Below are 16287 nucleotides of genomic sequence, written 5' to 3'. Positions count from 1 at the left end.
CATTAGTGTGTTTGAGTTGTAAACCCACATGACTACTAGTTATTTATAGTCAATTCTCTGGTGTTTTTGAACCATGCTATGGTAAAGTACTTGAGTTGGGAAGAAAGTTGCCTTGGCAGAAAACACAGCGTATTTAATTTCAGTCTTAAAGGCTACCTCAGTGTAAAGGCTGAAAATGTGACCTCCTGTTGCATCTAAAATGAGATGCAGATTCAGAGTGATAAAAATTTACATGATGTGGTTTTTCATTAGCAATTAATATAAAGATTACAAATGTAAACATTAGCTGAGCAACTTACAGTGTAAGGCTTGCCCATCAGGCACACTCGCTTCTGTTGGTGTCATCAATCTGGCATCCTGCATTTGCTTGGAGTCATCTGAAAAGGGGCTGGTGTTGTGCTGTGAAATGCACCCCTGTCAAATTATGCACCTCTTTGCTGAATTCACTACCTGATTGCCTAATTCCAACCACACTTCTTATTCCTAACCCTACCCCGACATCTAATACCTATGTAATATAGGATTCGAGTATTTTGTGTGACTCACTCTCAAAGTAAATAAAGTAAATCACCGGAGACAGCTTGTGAAACGTGACCTGTTTTACTTCTCTTACCAGTCAGCGCTGACAAAAGTAACAACCAACCTGTCACTCAGCCAATCAGAATGTACAAAGATGAAAATCCAAGTAAATCCAACATTTTGAAAAGTAACGTAGATTCCACACTTTAACTACCATATATCTGAACATATTTTTAATCTTACACCTACATTACACTATACTGGTCAATGTGAGGAGGCATAATTCGGCAGTGATGCACTTTCCAGCACTACACCGGGTTAAAAAAAAAAAACCCTCTCCAATATTTTGACTGAAATACCTAGCTCAACCAGCAATCAATCCTACATATTGCACATTTAATGGAATATCTACAGTGCATTACACTCTACTGCTTAGCCGTAGACCAATCAATGTTCCTATGAAGACTGCTGTCCACTGTTGAATGTGCCAATATGGGTACCAAAACTTTACAACTGCACCTTGGAGCAGTGGAAGAAGGTCCCCTGGTCTAAAATGTTCTATTATTTCGAATGTACAGGCATGTAAACTACCTGACAAAAGTCTTGCCGTTGATCCCAGTTATTAGAGCAACAAATATTAACTTGACTTTTAGTTGATCATTTGGAAAAGTAGCAGAAGGTAGATTTTTCTGATGAATCATCTGTAGAACTGCATCTCAATCATCACAAATACTGCATAAGACCTATTGGAACCCACATGGACCCAAGATTCTAACAGAAATTACTTTGTGAGAAAGTTATAGTGAAGGAACAATTATGGTTTGGGGTTACATTCAGTATGGGGTTGTGCGAGAGGATCTGCAGAGTGGATGGCAACATCAACAGCCTGAGGTATCAAAACACTTGTGCTGCCCATTACAAACCACAGGAGAGGGCAAATTCTTCAGCAGGTTAATGTTCCTTCTCATACATCAGCCTTCACTACAAAGTTCCTGAAAGCCAAGAAGGTCAAGGTGCTCCAGGATTGGCCAGCCCATTCACCAGACATAAACATTATGGAGCATATCTGGGGTAAGATGAAGGAGTATGAAACCAAAGAATTGTGATGAACTCTGGGAGTCCTGCAAGAGTGCTTTCTTTACCATTCCAGATGACATTATAAATAAGTTATTTGAGTTATTGCAGAGATGTATGGATGCAGTCCTCCAAGCTCGGAATCATACACAATAGTCATTCTTTCTCCACTGCACCATGACTTTATATTATATACTGTATATTATTTCTGTTAAACGACAAGACTTTTGTCTCACAATGTCAGACCTTAATTTAATAATTAGAAATCATGACATTATGGTAAAATAAGCATAATCTAGAGGCCTTTGCCTTTCATACAAGCCACTTCTGATACCAAACAATCAACTAGAAGTCAAGTTATTTGCTGTTCCTAAGACTTTAGTCAGGTAGTGTATGTGCACGCTGTTTACCTGGAGAAGCAATGGTGCCAGGATGCATTGTGGGATGACACAGTGGAGGGAGTGTCATGTTTGAGGCCATGTAAACTGCAGAAATACTACCCACCTAAATATTTTTTGCCTACAAGGTACACTCCTTTATAGCAAAGGTGTTTACTGATGGAAGTTGCCTCATTCAGCAGGTTAAAGCACACTGGACACATTGTTCGGGAATAGTTTGAAGAACATGGCGAAGAAGGTTTAACTCTATACTCCAGATCTCAATGAAACTGAGCATCTGTGGGATTTGCCAGACCTACAAGATGGTGACTCCACCTTACAAACCACTAGATTTAAAGGATCTGCTGCTAATGCTTTGGTGTCACAGGACTCTTGTAAAGACAAAAAATTAAATAAAAAAATAATGTTTTAAAGAAGTATACACATAAATGCTAAAAAACATACGTGACTTTTTAAGCAACCAATTCTTCACAGAAAACTAATAAAAAATTTTAAATTACAATAATAATAATAAATACCAACCAGCTTTATAGATTTACTATGTTCATTTGTAAAATGTTATAGTAGACCAGGGTACTGTATAAAAGTAAAATAAAGTATTGATAACTTTTTTTACTTTTGAAAGGGTCTGAGCCTACCTTAATGCCTTGCAAAAAAATGTTTGCTCATTAAAAAAGGTTACATGTGACAAAATAACAAAAACTTCCATCATGCTGACAGATAAAAACAAAGAAAAATTGAACCGATAAAAATGTAACAGTTGAACATCTAGCATGCTTTATTTGTTAGAATTATGGGTTCATGCTTTCTGTCATAAGTGCGAGAGAATGTGTGCTTTTAACAAATGTACACGAGCAAGCCACTCTTTTAAAGGGTCACGAAACACCAAAACACATTTTTTGAGCTGTTGACAGTCGTATATGTGTCCCACACTGCTAAAAACACTATTAGGACACCTATATTTCACTAAAAAGTGTACATTGGTTGTTTTTGCGTTTTTTCAAGCAAATTCATACTTCCGATTTGAAACGAATTTTTGAAGCTGCGTCACGCTCATGACATAATAGCGTTGTATTCCAGCGTGCAGACTGGGCATCTGTGCCAGAGTGAGTCTTATTACGTCTTACAGTGTGATGCATTAATGCATGAGTAAGGCTTGGTTCAAACCAATCAGCGCGCTCTATTGTGCAACTTCATTAATATTCATTACTGCCACAGTGTTTAGATGGCAGACACACCATGTTGTGTTGGCAAAACAAGCGTGAAGTGTTGCTTTTATTGTTTGCTGCAGTTAAGTTTCGTTTTCATTTTCTCTCTGTAAGAGAGAAGGGTATTGTGAGATCTCAGCTGGAGTCACGTGTGGATTAACAGTGTACGCGACGCTCGACAACAATAACTTACGTGTCTAAGGAGGATTATTGTTTACCTGAGAGCTGTTCTCATCTGCAAGCGCTGAGATCCGGATTCAGCGACCAGTGCTCTTTGTTTATTCAGTTTGTTCGTATCGAACTAAATTAACTATTGCACCGAGTGTAAACATGTTAGCACCACAGCCAAACTTTAACCTCGTGTAGGGTTTTCGCCGCATTTTGTGACCGGAATAACACACGTGGCTTTCTGTGACTACCTGCCGTGTGCATCTAAGTTTCCGGGAAATGCGGAGGGTTTTTTTTTTTCTCTCATTTGCCATGCGGTATCAAAAATTGCATGAAAAATACACGCTTAGAGCAGTTCCTCGAATCAAATATCTCGTTTGTCGCGAGGGGCATGAATGAATTCCTTGAATGAAAGAGCCAAACTGCAGTTAAAGTCCACCATTTAATAATTTCGCTAATAATTCGACTACAGATGTCCATGTAGGTTAAACACCATCACTTTCTCCTGTCTGTGTGTGTGTGTGTGTGTGTGTGTATGTGTATATTTTGACTCTGAAACTCGCGCGTGCCCAAATAGACACTCCCACACCCTCCCACTTTAGTTCCTTCGACACTCCCCCCTAAGCAGAGCTGGACACGCCCACTTTTCTGACTTTGTCCAAAGTAGAGGTGTGAAAACACCCTGCTGAAATGAGGGGGTTTCATGGCCCTTTAATGCATACTGTAAACTCTACAATTGCAGTATTAGTCCCGTAATATTGTAACACAGAGGGATTCGAGTGGCTTGTTTTTTTAGTGCTTTATTTTTATGATCTAGGGACAAAATCTACAGCACAGGGTGCAAAAGCTTTAAGGGTGTGTCCGAATCCACATTTGCTTTTTTATGGACGGAAAAATCCGCTTTGCGTCAGGGCGCATGGTCTAATAGGGTTGAGATTATTTTCTTAATGAGTTATAGTTGTGTTTTGGGAATAAACCAACCAGAGTCTCATCTCCCATTGTCTTTAAGAGTCAGTTGCGTCGCGCCACGGTGCATTTCCTATTTACATGGCAGACTTTGTAAGTGGAAAAACCGAATGCTTCACTTGCAAAACACAGTTCAACAACATCTGCAGCAAGAGGATAAAGAACAAACCTCCTTTAATCAGCCTTTACCTTTACATTCTTTTTCTCTCTTTCATGGATAAAGAAGGCATGAAGGTAGTGATTTTTATATTTATGTAGAAATTAATCATTTTTGTAATATTTTATTCCTTTAATTCTTTTTAATTTGTAAAGATATGTGTGTATTGCTGTGCATCCTGTGTGTTTTAAGCAATGTGTAAGTGAGACTTTAAGTGAGAAAGCTGGACTTTAGACCTCCTCTCAGCTGGTCTATTGCGCAGTCTATTTTAGTTCCTCAAAACAGCAACGCACTAACAATGCGTATTAACACCTCTTTTCTTGACCGAAAAACACAAGTCCACAAAGTATCGCAAATGAATTTTCTATTTAAACAATGTAGCAGAAAATGGTAAAATTAAGGTTGGAGGTATGGTGATGTATGATGGGTGTGTGTGATAGGGCCCTTAGAATCTGGAAAATAGCCTATTACAAACAGCGATGGGATTGAACATACATTGCTTGCAAACTGACTTTGCTGTTAGGTCTGTGTGATTAAAAACGGACTAGAGCTTTCCATGTCCGGTGTGAAACTGCATTACACCGGCCCAATTTATGAGCGCCCCCCCAGGGAAATCTCCGGCTCCTGATGACCACTTCAGAACTCGTGCATCAGTGTTTTGGCTTATCCGTTGATAGCACAAACACACCTAGATGAATTATTATGATAACACAAGCATGACTAAAGCAGATTCATTGTTCGAAAAATGTGTACAACAAAGAACAACTGCAAAACCAATATTTATAATTGTATAAAGATATGTTTTTATTGAATTGTAAGGAAGCCTAAAAAGCTAGTGTTGCGTGCAAAAAAAAAAAGAAATCCTAGATTTCTGTACATCTATTTCGATTTCAATTTGTCAATTCATCAGTGCTAAAGTGGGTGGAGACTGACCTTTGGCTCAGTGCTATAAACTGATGGCAGATGTTCAAAAATGTAACAATGTATAATAAAAAAAGCTTCAAATAGATGCAGTTAGTTTTGTGTTGAAATACACATACAAAAAGGCTTTAGAAAACTTCATAACATGATGTAATGTACGCTCAGCCATGAGTGATTGTATCATAGTCCTTATGAAGGTCATTTCATCTGTTTTTTGTTGCGACTCTTTGTAGCGGCGAGACCTTTTTTTCTCGTTTGGGCCCTGACTGTCTGAGATGTGATGGGGCGGTGTCGTCTTCTCCTGACTGCTGCTTGGCAAAATTCACAAACACCTGTAAGACATTGAAACACATGAGCTGTTAGGCCTGTCAGCAACATCTCCTGAGCAAATCGAATCCAATCTCAGCACTGGAATTTCAACCAATAACTCATTTCAAATGGAAGGTCCCTTAAGCAGGGCATGTCAATTTTACATCACCAAGCGATTCTTCTTGTATGCAGTGAAATGAAAATGCTAAAAAACTTTAAGTTTGCTCATGCTGGTGAGGTTACCTGGTCTAATGTAGTCTGCGACACAGAGTAATCCTCTATGTTCAGTCTTTCTTTGTTGGTCAACACTAGCTGGAAGACCCGTGCTAGCGAGGCAGCTGCGATTTCATACTGTAACGTGTTGTAGTGTTTCTCTCGCTGGATGCATCCTGGGAAACTGCTGTCCATGAAGGACTCTGCCGGGACCAGGTCTGGAGAAAGGCCTGGTTTTGCGGCTTTGATCTTCATTGTCACTACATAGCCTCCTCCAAACCTGTTTATTTACAAGAATAATTAAGAATGCACTTGTTTTGTTGACAACTTCATTGCTAAAAGTTCTTTTAAATATCATGTTTGAAATGTGAGATTTTAAAGGCACAATATTTAAAAATTGACCAGAGAACATGAGAGCAGTGTTATATATTCTGCTGACTTGAGTAGTTATATTATACTAAATGTTTTATAGAATGTTCAAATTTAGTAATTTACTGTAACTAGTGAGATGGACTGCGTTGCCATGCTAATGTCTTGATTTCCAGTTTGGTTTTTATAGAAAGCAGAAAATAAAAACACAGAAGACGCTTTAATATGTTGTGTATTTTATCAGACTGCACAGAGCAGCATTAAAACAGAAGCTTAAAATGTACTATTATATGATAAAACAGCACTGCTTCTTCCCTATGTCATAACCGGATGAATCAGAAATGGGGAACTCTGGCTTAAAAGTTTCTGTGCATTGTGTTGTTCTCTTGTCTGCAATTACTTTAGTGGTATCATTTCACTTTGATGGCTTTGGGCTCACTCTGCTTCATACTACTATGATAACAAGTTGTGATGAATACTTTGACCAATAAACACCATTTCTGCAGGAGTCCCATTGGATGTAATGAAGACCACAACTTTCATTCATGGTGTCAGAAATGACATGCTGTGCCTTTAATGATGGACAATTATATATATATATATATATATATATATATATATATATATATATATATATATATATATATATATATATATATATATATATATATATATATATATATATATATATATATATATATATATAATCTAGATTAATCTTGGAATGAATCTAGAATAATCTAGATTAAAATAGCTCATTTGAATTCTGCTGAAGGCATTCAGAATATGTGTGCTACCCAAACAATACGTCTTTGAGAACGAGTTTTTCAAGCCAGGTGGCACATTAGACCAGAGGGTCATCTCTTGTTTCCAAAATGCATCACAAACTGCTTGAGAAACTGTTCTACTATGATAATTGGTGATGAAAATAAATTATGTTCAATAAGATGTACTTGTGTTTACTAACTGTTTATTCAGTTAAACATGAATTTTGAAATGTAGGCCTACATAAGCTCCAAACAGCGATTTTTGATCACCTTAATCTGACTAAAGTCATAACTGAACTAAACAGAAATGGAATTTAGACGTGGAGTATGCAGATATTAGTGCCATTATTGATGTAAACACCTCAATCAAACTATTACCCTCATGTAGGACTTTTTGGCATTTTCCGACAAGCGCTCCACACAAGTGGCTGTCAGTAAACGACCGCAGATACACACACACACACACACACACACACACACACACACACACACACACACACACACACACCACAAAATGCAGAAGTTTCTTTTTTCATTTCATTTGGCGTGCGTCAGTCCTTACTCCTTATTTGCGTCTAATACCCCAGTTTGTCAAAAAGGCATAAATGAAATGTTCATGAGTTAAAGTGAAACTGCCGAACTGCTCACCAGTCAGGTATACATCCGCGCTAAAATATCAAGGTGAAAGTCATCATAGCTTTAGTGGAATAGACCCAGCTCCCAACCCACCTTTGACAAAAGATTAACGGCAATATTTTTTTATTGCGTGATAAAAGTCCCACATTACGCTGATAACGGCCCACCACTAATATATATATATATATATATATATATATATATATACATAAATACATAAAGTATATATGAAGAGTTCAGATGCAAAACCCTGTAAATCCATCTGACCTCTTTTCTTGTAAATGAGCAATTTCTATCAGGCTTTTTGATTAGGTTTAGAAGTTTCATTTTATATGTAATATAAGGTTATGAGCTAGTAAATAAAACAACTTTTTTTTTAAAATGTAACTTTAAAAAATTCTTTGGTTTTAAACAAGGTAGATTTTCTTTTGCATCAAAACCAGCTAAATCCACTTCTGCTGTTTTTGCAAAAACCTCTAAATCCACCTATAAGGACAAGACAGTGTATTTGTTGAACATCACTAAAGATGTGATTATAAATTATTTTACCAAACATAAAACACATTACACAACCAACTAAAATTAAAAATACATCTGTCAACTAAGTGGCGGTTCATTCCGCTGTAATAAACCAGGGAAACAGCAGAAGGGAAATGAATGAAATCTGTCAAGTGCATTAATCAATATCATTATAGCTGACATTAATTAAATCTTAAGAATCTGTTGTCATTTCTGATACTTGGGATTTAGATTTAATGTATGTAGAGCAATGTAAACATTGTAAACTAAGCTAGTTATTTTCAAATAATGTAGTGTAAAACATTATGAAACATCAGTATCTGTGCATTGTCCATTAATATAAAAAGCTTATCAGATGCATAGGTATTATGAAGTGATATAAATAATGTATAATTTTATACGTTCTATTTATCTTTTAAATATAGCTTAAATTAGCAAATAAAACACAAGCTAGGTCTACTGGGCAAAAAGGGGATGTCTCTCAGACAATTTTAAAAGCTATCATACATTCATTCTCACCATACTTGGTCTTGGTCCTTTGTTTATCCTCACAGCATCCACGTGGGATAAAAGAACGGCATCCTAATTCTGTCTTTCGTGAAATGTAGTTGCAGTTTAATGTATAGTAAATTAGACTCATTCAATGTAGAGTCACTACGCAAAAAAAAAGCATTAAGAATGCATGCTACACTTCCAGCTGCACATTGTGTTTTCTTTTCCGCATTCACGCATTTTGATTGGTTCTCTGGATATAGCTGCTTTTGTTGTCACAGGCAAGTGGCAACTGTTATTTTTGAATGAGCTGACCCTGGGACGTAGAAGTTTTGAAGCAAATCTATTTGATGAACATGTACTACGTGCCTAAAGCATTCCCTTAATGTCATTATCTCATTTTTTGTGGAAGTGCATCTGAACTCTTCATAATATATATATTATGCCAAAAATAATATATATATATATATATATATATATATATATATATATATATATATATATATATATATATAAGTAAATAAAATCTGTAAATAAAATTCTTTTTTATTATTATTTTTGTTTCTTTTTTATGTTGTAGACTAAAATGTAAATTATCATCAAGTTTTGTTTATCGCAGACCTTCTTTTATTTAGAAATTGAATAAACCCTCACATAATCCTGAGTGAATCAACAACCATTTGTTCTGTATTTTGACATAACTTTGACATAAAAGGGAAATATACTCACTTGTATTTCAGATGCTGTATTGTGCCCAGACACTTAAATGTCCCATTGACCATGATGGCCAAGCGAGTACAGAGAGCTTCACACTCTTCCATACTGTAAATGCAAAACACACCAATCATAATAATAATAATGTGCAAAAATAATAGTGCATTTTATTAAAAAAAATAACAACAAAACATTATTAGCATCTTTTAAGCAGGTGTAAATGAAGACAAGTATAAGCGATGCGACTTTAGCTAGTTCAAAATGCAGCTGTTAGAGTACTTTCTAGAACAAAGAAATATGATCATATTACTCCAGTTCTTTTATCATTGCAATGGCTCCCTATTGAATATTGTATACATTTTTCATGTTATTGACTACTTGTCATACATGTTACATGTTATTGACTGCAGCTCTGCTGCACAAGACATTTGGCCATAGGAGAAATGGTCGTGCCCAACTGAGCCTGGTTTCTCTCAAGTTTTTTTCTTCCTCACTTTCGCCAGTTGGTAAAGTTTGTTCCTCGCCACTGTCACCACTGGCTTGCATTGTTCAGGACATCGATAGATTTGCTCTTCAGTGTTTGGACTATTGGCAGTGAAAATCAAAATACACTAAATTGAACTAAACTGAACTTACTGTAAACTCTGAAAACTGGACTGACACCATTTCAATTTACTATAATCTTCTATATGAAGCTGCTTTGACACAATCTACATTGTAAAAGCGCTATTCAAATAAAGATGAATTGAATTGAAATCATAGCATTTAATATGCAGATTTGACAGGATTTTTCACCATTTCAGTTTGAGTTTCTGTTTATGTTATCTTTATATTTAGTTATTGTTTATGTTACTGCAAATTGAATTTAGTAATTAAGTTTTCATTTACAAACTCTCTCCAGTTTTGCATTAATGTAAGTATTCTTGCCTGTGAGAGGTCAAAACGACCGCCCTCCCATCCCGGATGATGCTCAGAATGGCAGTCCACAGGAAGCGACGGGAATGAGGGTCCATTCCTGTTGTGGGCTCATCCTGCAAATATGAACAGGGTTCAATTACAGCAGTGATTTTGTTTAGCGCCATGACCACGGGAATGTTTAGGGAAAAAAAAAACATACCAGGAGCACCAGAGGAGGACATCCAATCATCGCTATAGCAGTAGACAGCTTCCTTTTGTTGCCCCCGCTGTAGGTACCAGCACAGTTTCCTGCATATTCAGAAAGACCCAGCTTCTGAATGCCCCACTCTGCCACCTGCACAAAACATACGTAATTAATGAGACAGCATTGTTTGAGAATTATAGTTTTAAAAAGACTGCAGATTACTGAAGTAAACAAAAGACCAGACATGCAACAAGAACACATTGCTCATTGCACATTGACATTGGCTGATTGAACTTGTTGAACTGGCATCAGCCTGCTGCTAAGACTACACAGTCATCTTGAGGTGAAATCTCACTGTTTCGTGTTTATGCAAGTTGTTGTCTAATTCATATTAGTATTGTCTCATTCATGTAAAAAGGTTTAATTACAGAAAGCATGAAGGTCTACTTCTAAACTTAACTGTCACTGTCTGAGGCGTCAACAGATTGTAAGAAAACTTATACATGAGACTCATAATTAGGAATCAGTTAGTAATCTACCATAAAATATTCACCATGAGATTGTGTTGGTGAAGCATATCAATCTGATCAATGAGCAAACAACAAAAGTCAACAGAAGACTCTGCTATTTTCGCATCATCTTACTGTACCTAATCATTTTAAAATCATTATACTGTACATATACAAGACAACAAATGAAAGCCAATGTTAAGAAACTCATACATAATGTTTTAAGGTTTGTTTAAATCTTTAGCTAGGTTTTCGTCCATCTAGTTTTATGTGCATTTTAGAATATAACATAAGAATGTGCGTAATGGAAATGCCAACACAAATTCACGGCAATTTGTACCTTTTTGATTTAGTGGCTAATTCGTAAGCCCATACGGAATCTGCACGCAGAATTCCGCAGATTAATCATTAATTCTGTTTATTTATTTGAGTAAATGTGTAAATCTAAATTAGTTTAGTTTTTTATTTAATTACATAAATATTACTGACTAATATGAAAATGTTCATCTGATTTATGTACAGTGCAGTTTGTACAGTAATATTTTTTGTCTTTTACTAGATATATGATATGAGAGACTTGCTTTGTTAACCAAATAAAGTGAATCTAATTAGATTTGCAATTTAAACATTATATAAAAGTTAAAAAGGTATTAATTTTTATTTCATTAATTAAGGTTTTAGTCATGATACTTCCAAAATAGTTCCACAGAAATTCGCAGATTTTTATCAAAATTCTCTGCAGAAATAGCAAAAATAGTAATAGTAATAGAAATAGTCTGGCCCTGCTAATTCGTATGAATTCATACAATCTCATTCGTACAAATTAGTACGATTTGCCTATCCCCCAATGATGTGATGATTGTGTTTAGGGACAGTGTTGGGTGCCAAACTTCCTTTTTAAAATGGTACATTTTCGTATGACTCAACAAAATAGTTAAATTTTCTTGTGAAATCAGGCTGAAAATGCCATACAACTTATGCACACAATTGAGTAGACTAAACTTTTTATTCCATCAAAAAAACTGCACATAAACTACAATAGGAACACTTACCAAATAAATTCCAGCATGCACATCAAAAAAGAAATGCGCTCGAAATGCTAAAAATGAGCTCGATGGGACAACATTAATGAAAAACCAACGGACAGACCACATAGCACAACATCTGAAATGTTGTTTTGGTCACTCTAAAATCTCTTAGCCAAAGTCCGTCAGCAAAGTGGTTTGGAATTATAGCCTAAGAATGGTCTCACTTCTCCAAAAGCCACTGCTCATTTATTGCTTTTTGTCTTTGTATTTTGAGGTGTGAGTAATTTATTTTAAAAAATAATTAAAAAGCACTAGCTTCTCCTACCACAGCAAATTTCTTTCTTTTTTTTTTTTTGCATCACAGTTTATTTTGATGGTCCATTTGTTGAATTTAAGTTACACTGCATGTACATGCCAACTAATTCTCATTAGATTATAAGTAGCGTGTTAGGTTGGGGTTAGGGTTAGTTGACATGTACTTGCAAAGTTTCTAATAGTCAGTTCAAGAGTGCGCTCTTAGCTGATGATTGATTATGAAGCGTGTTTGGCATGCTGTCCCGGGAGAGAGCTCGTGAGATCCTCGAGCACGGGGCTCCCCCCCATTGCAGCATGAGAGGGGAGTCCAGGTAGGTCTCGAGAACTCCCCCTGCTTGATGATGTTGAAAGTAAATAATAAATGCTATGGAGTGTCTATGCTGTCAATTTAGATTTATCAGTTTACTTACATTACATGTTTTTGGTCTGTGGGAGGAAACGGGAGAGCCCGGTGAAAACACAGGGAGAACATGCAAACTCCGCACAGAAATTCCAACAGGTAGTGTCTGAGCTTGATTCTTGCTGTGTGGCAATGATGCTATCCATTAGGCCTCCGTGCTGCCCTGACAAAAAATTTGGAGGAGTAGGGGTGGAAGGGGGGATTCTCCAAGATGAAGATGGCTGAGGTAAGATGCTCTGGTTATTTATAGTGGTTAAGCAGTCGTCTGATTGGTAAATCAGTGTAAGCTAATGTGGACCAGCTGCTATCAATCATAAGCGCGTGCTCCTCTAAAAATTAGTTCTTCAAATAAACTTCACTTAAATGTCTGTTGAAGGAGCAGTATCAACTGATATTAAGCAGACAGTCTGCTAATACTCAAATGGACCATCAAAATAAAGTGTTTTCATCTTTTGGCACCAATTTTTCAGGAAGTCATGATTTATTTTTTTTTTATCAAAACGATTCTTTATTTGCGAATGATATTTGAGATATTTCCAGTTTTGTGCCTAAATCTAATTGACATTTTTGGATGGAAACAAAGCCAGGGTGATGTCACAGATTTGAAGAGGAACATAATTTAAGAGTGGGGGTTTAGAGATGCAAAGGCATAAGATGTAAATGAAGTTACTGAAGGGTTGAAACTCTTACTCTGCTAATCTCAGACTCAGGGATCCCACGAAGGCGAGCATAAAGGTACAGGTGTTCCCTACCCGTCAGCAACTCATCTATGGCATCAAACTGAGGACAATAGCCCATGTTCTGGTGCACATCCAGGATGTTGGAAAGAATGCTGTAGAAAAGAATAGTTTATGATTAGCATGTGCAGCTAATGCATATATATCTAAAGTTTTTTACTTTAAACATAAGCTGTAACTCTGTGTAGTTTGTGTTACCTGTATCCTGCTACAGACAACTCTCCTGATGTCACATCTGTGTCTCCAGTCAGCATTTTGAAAGTTGTGGTTTTACCTGCACCATTTACACCAAGAAGCCCAAAGCACTACGAAACAAAAGCAAATGTTGACAACATTGTTTTTCAGTTGTTTATATCAATTGGAAGTTCAGAAGTAGAGTTTACAAATAAGGCTTTTTGGTAATACCTCCCCCGCTGGAACTCCTACACAGATTTTGTCCACTGCTGGTCGTTTTCTGCGCCTGTAGGTCTAAGATAAAGAGCATGGCAATAATGCTTTATCAAAGCCATTGACGTTGATTACAAAATATAATCTCTTTTTATGTAAATGCATCTGATCACTTACTTTTGACAAGTCTCGGATTAGAAGGATGTCATTTTTATTCCCCCCTTTGTAAATGCGCTCTCTCTCCTGAGCTACATCATCATCTTCATCTGTACCTAGGCTCATCCCATAGTCTGATATCCTACATACACACAAAAAAACTCATTACTAATCATGTTCCGTTTTTGTTCTCAAAGCTAAAGTGAGCAAAAAGTAAATTAATATTAAACAGATCCCATTTTCTTTTAAGAATTCTTTTGTAGTTCTAGATTAAATGTCTGTAAATGAATATTAAAAAGAATCTCAGTGGATGTAAATAATGTTATTTTGCTCTCACCAGTGATGAAGGAAAAATTTGTACTGGATGAGGAGGTTAAAAATGAAATAGACAAAACCCTCCACAGCCATACAGAAGAGATTCTTCCCCACAAAGTTCCATCTGAACGGATCCATGGAAAACTCCTCTCCTGTGACAAAAGGCATCAAGCAATTAGGATCCCTTTTAAAGGAGCAGTAGTGGCAGTTCTGGCTCACATCTTATGACATTTGAGATACTACATGATAAATGCATATTAGCAATCTTTGCTAAGTGTTACAATTTTGTTCAGTATAAAAGGTTCTTCATGAAGAATTCAAAAAGCATTGCTATTAGCATTACTGATGGTTGTTAAATGGATAGTTCAACAAAAAGGAAAATACTGCCATCGTTTACTCATCTTTTACTTGTTCCAAACATATTTGCATATTTGTCTTATGTTAAAAATAAAAAGATATTTTAAAAAATGCTGGTAGCATGTTCCCATTGACTTCCGTAGATTTCATTGTGGAGGTCGATAGGTATCAGCAAAATACTTTTTCTTTAAAGTATTTTCTTTTGTGCTCAACAGAAGACAGAACCTCAAATATGTTTAAAACTACATGAAGGAAACTAAATGATGAGCTAGTTTTCATTTTTGGGTGAACTATCTCTTTAAATCATAGGTCTCAAACTCACCTCCTGAAGGGCTGCAGATCTGCACTGATTTGCTCCAAGTTTGAGACCTATGGTTTAAAGGGATGGCTCAAATAAAAATTTACTCACCTTTTAGTCTCCCTCAAATTGTTTCATACCTTTATGAATTTCCCTTTCCCGTTGAACACAAAAAAGCTACTTTTAAAAATGTTAGAAACCTGTAACCATTTACTTCCATAGTGGGAAAAATAAATTCTAGGGAAGATGTTCAGCATTTAAAAATTTTTTTTGGTTAACAGAAAAAAAATAACTCAAAAAGGTCTGGGACAGGTTGAGCTTAACTAAATGATGACAGAATTTTTTTGTTTAGGTGTACTACACTGTTAGGTAAACTGCACCCAGCAATTTAACACTAATGTTTGCACATACAAGAGACTGAAAGTAATTCTGGTGTTGTACGTCTCATAATTTTCCTGGCAAAAATATTCATTTAAAAACCTACTTGTCTAGATTTAATCATGGAAGGCCTTTGTTTTTCAAAAAAAACTTGGTCCCACTTCATATTAAGTGTCCTTAATTACTATGTACTTACATCAGAAAATAAATACAATGTACTTACTGTGTTTATAAAGTATTTGAGAACACTTGTGGTGCTTTTGAGTTGGGATAGAGGTTGGGTTATGGACAGGTTTAGTGGCATGGGTAGGTTTAAGGGTGGGTTAAGGTGTAAGGGATGGTCAACAGTGTTTTTACAAATGTAATTACAAAAGTTAATTACAGATGTAACTACATACATGTATTTAATCAAGCATAAGTACACAGTAAATACATGTATATACACAATAAGTACATTGTAACAAGCGATTAATTCCTATGTAAGTACATATTAGTTAAGGCCACTTAATATAAAGTGGGACCAAAAACTTTAAATATTTGAATATTTATGTATACATATATCTTTTTGTTTATGTACAAGCTTAATTTTCAAAAGACATGCCTGATTACTGTTAGAAATTACATTAAAATGACTAGCAATCAAGGCCATGGATTTTAAACAACAAATGATCTAATGTTTTTTGGTATTGTTAAAAGCTTACCAAATCGAGCATAAACGTCAGTCACAGCCTGGTTCATGGCCATATCAATGAGACCTCGGCCAAGACAGAAGTGAGGAAACACCAGTAACACCTTCTTCAACACCTCATTAAACATCAGCAGAGACTGAAGGGTTTGTGAAGGTAATAAAAAAAATACAAAAGCAATTACTTTAA

General features: G+C 36.0%; 1 protein-coding gene across 2 annotated transcripts in view; it reads right to left on the bottom strand.

Moving 5' to 3' along the window:
• Positions 1-5269: 5269 nt before the first annotated feature.
• The window catches only part of abca4b (ATP-binding cassette, sub-family A (ABC1), member 4b), a 91686-nt gene continuing 80668 nt past the window's right edge, over positions 5270-16287 (bottom strand). For both annotated transcript variants that reach the window (XM_021467019.3, XM_005163328.5), the window contains 11 exons: positions 16114-16237; positions 14402-14531; positions 14086-14206; positions 13927-13989; positions 13720-13826; positions 13475-13616; positions 10548-10682; positions 10358-10461; positions 9446-9538; positions 5964-6213; positions 5270-5743 (listed from right to left, as the gene is read on the bottom strand). In XM_021467019.3, coding sequence (XP_021322694.1) covers positions 5615-5743; positions 5964-6213; positions 9446-9538; positions 10358-10461; positions 10548-10682; positions 13475-13616; positions 13720-13826; positions 13927-13989; positions 14086-14206; positions 14402-14531; positions 16114-16237 — 1398 coding nt within the window. In that variant the 3' untranslated portion in view covers positions 5270-5614. The remainder of the gene's footprint in view (positions 5744-5963; positions 6214-9445; positions 9539-10357; positions 10462-10547; positions 10683-13474; positions 13617-13719; positions 13827-13926; positions 13990-14085; positions 14207-14401; positions 14532-16113; positions 16238-16287) is intronic.

The sequence above is a fragment of the Danio rerio genome, chromosome 2, assembly GCF_049306965.1.
Source record: "Danio rerio strain Tuebingen ecotype United States chromosome 2, GRCz12tu, whole genome shotgun sequence".
NCBI lineage: Eukaryota > Metazoa > Chordata > Actinopteri > Cypriniformes > Danionidae > Danio > Danio rerio.
The sequence above is the reverse complement of the archived record's forward strand: the minus strand, read 5'-3'. Positions and strand labels throughout refer to the sequence as shown.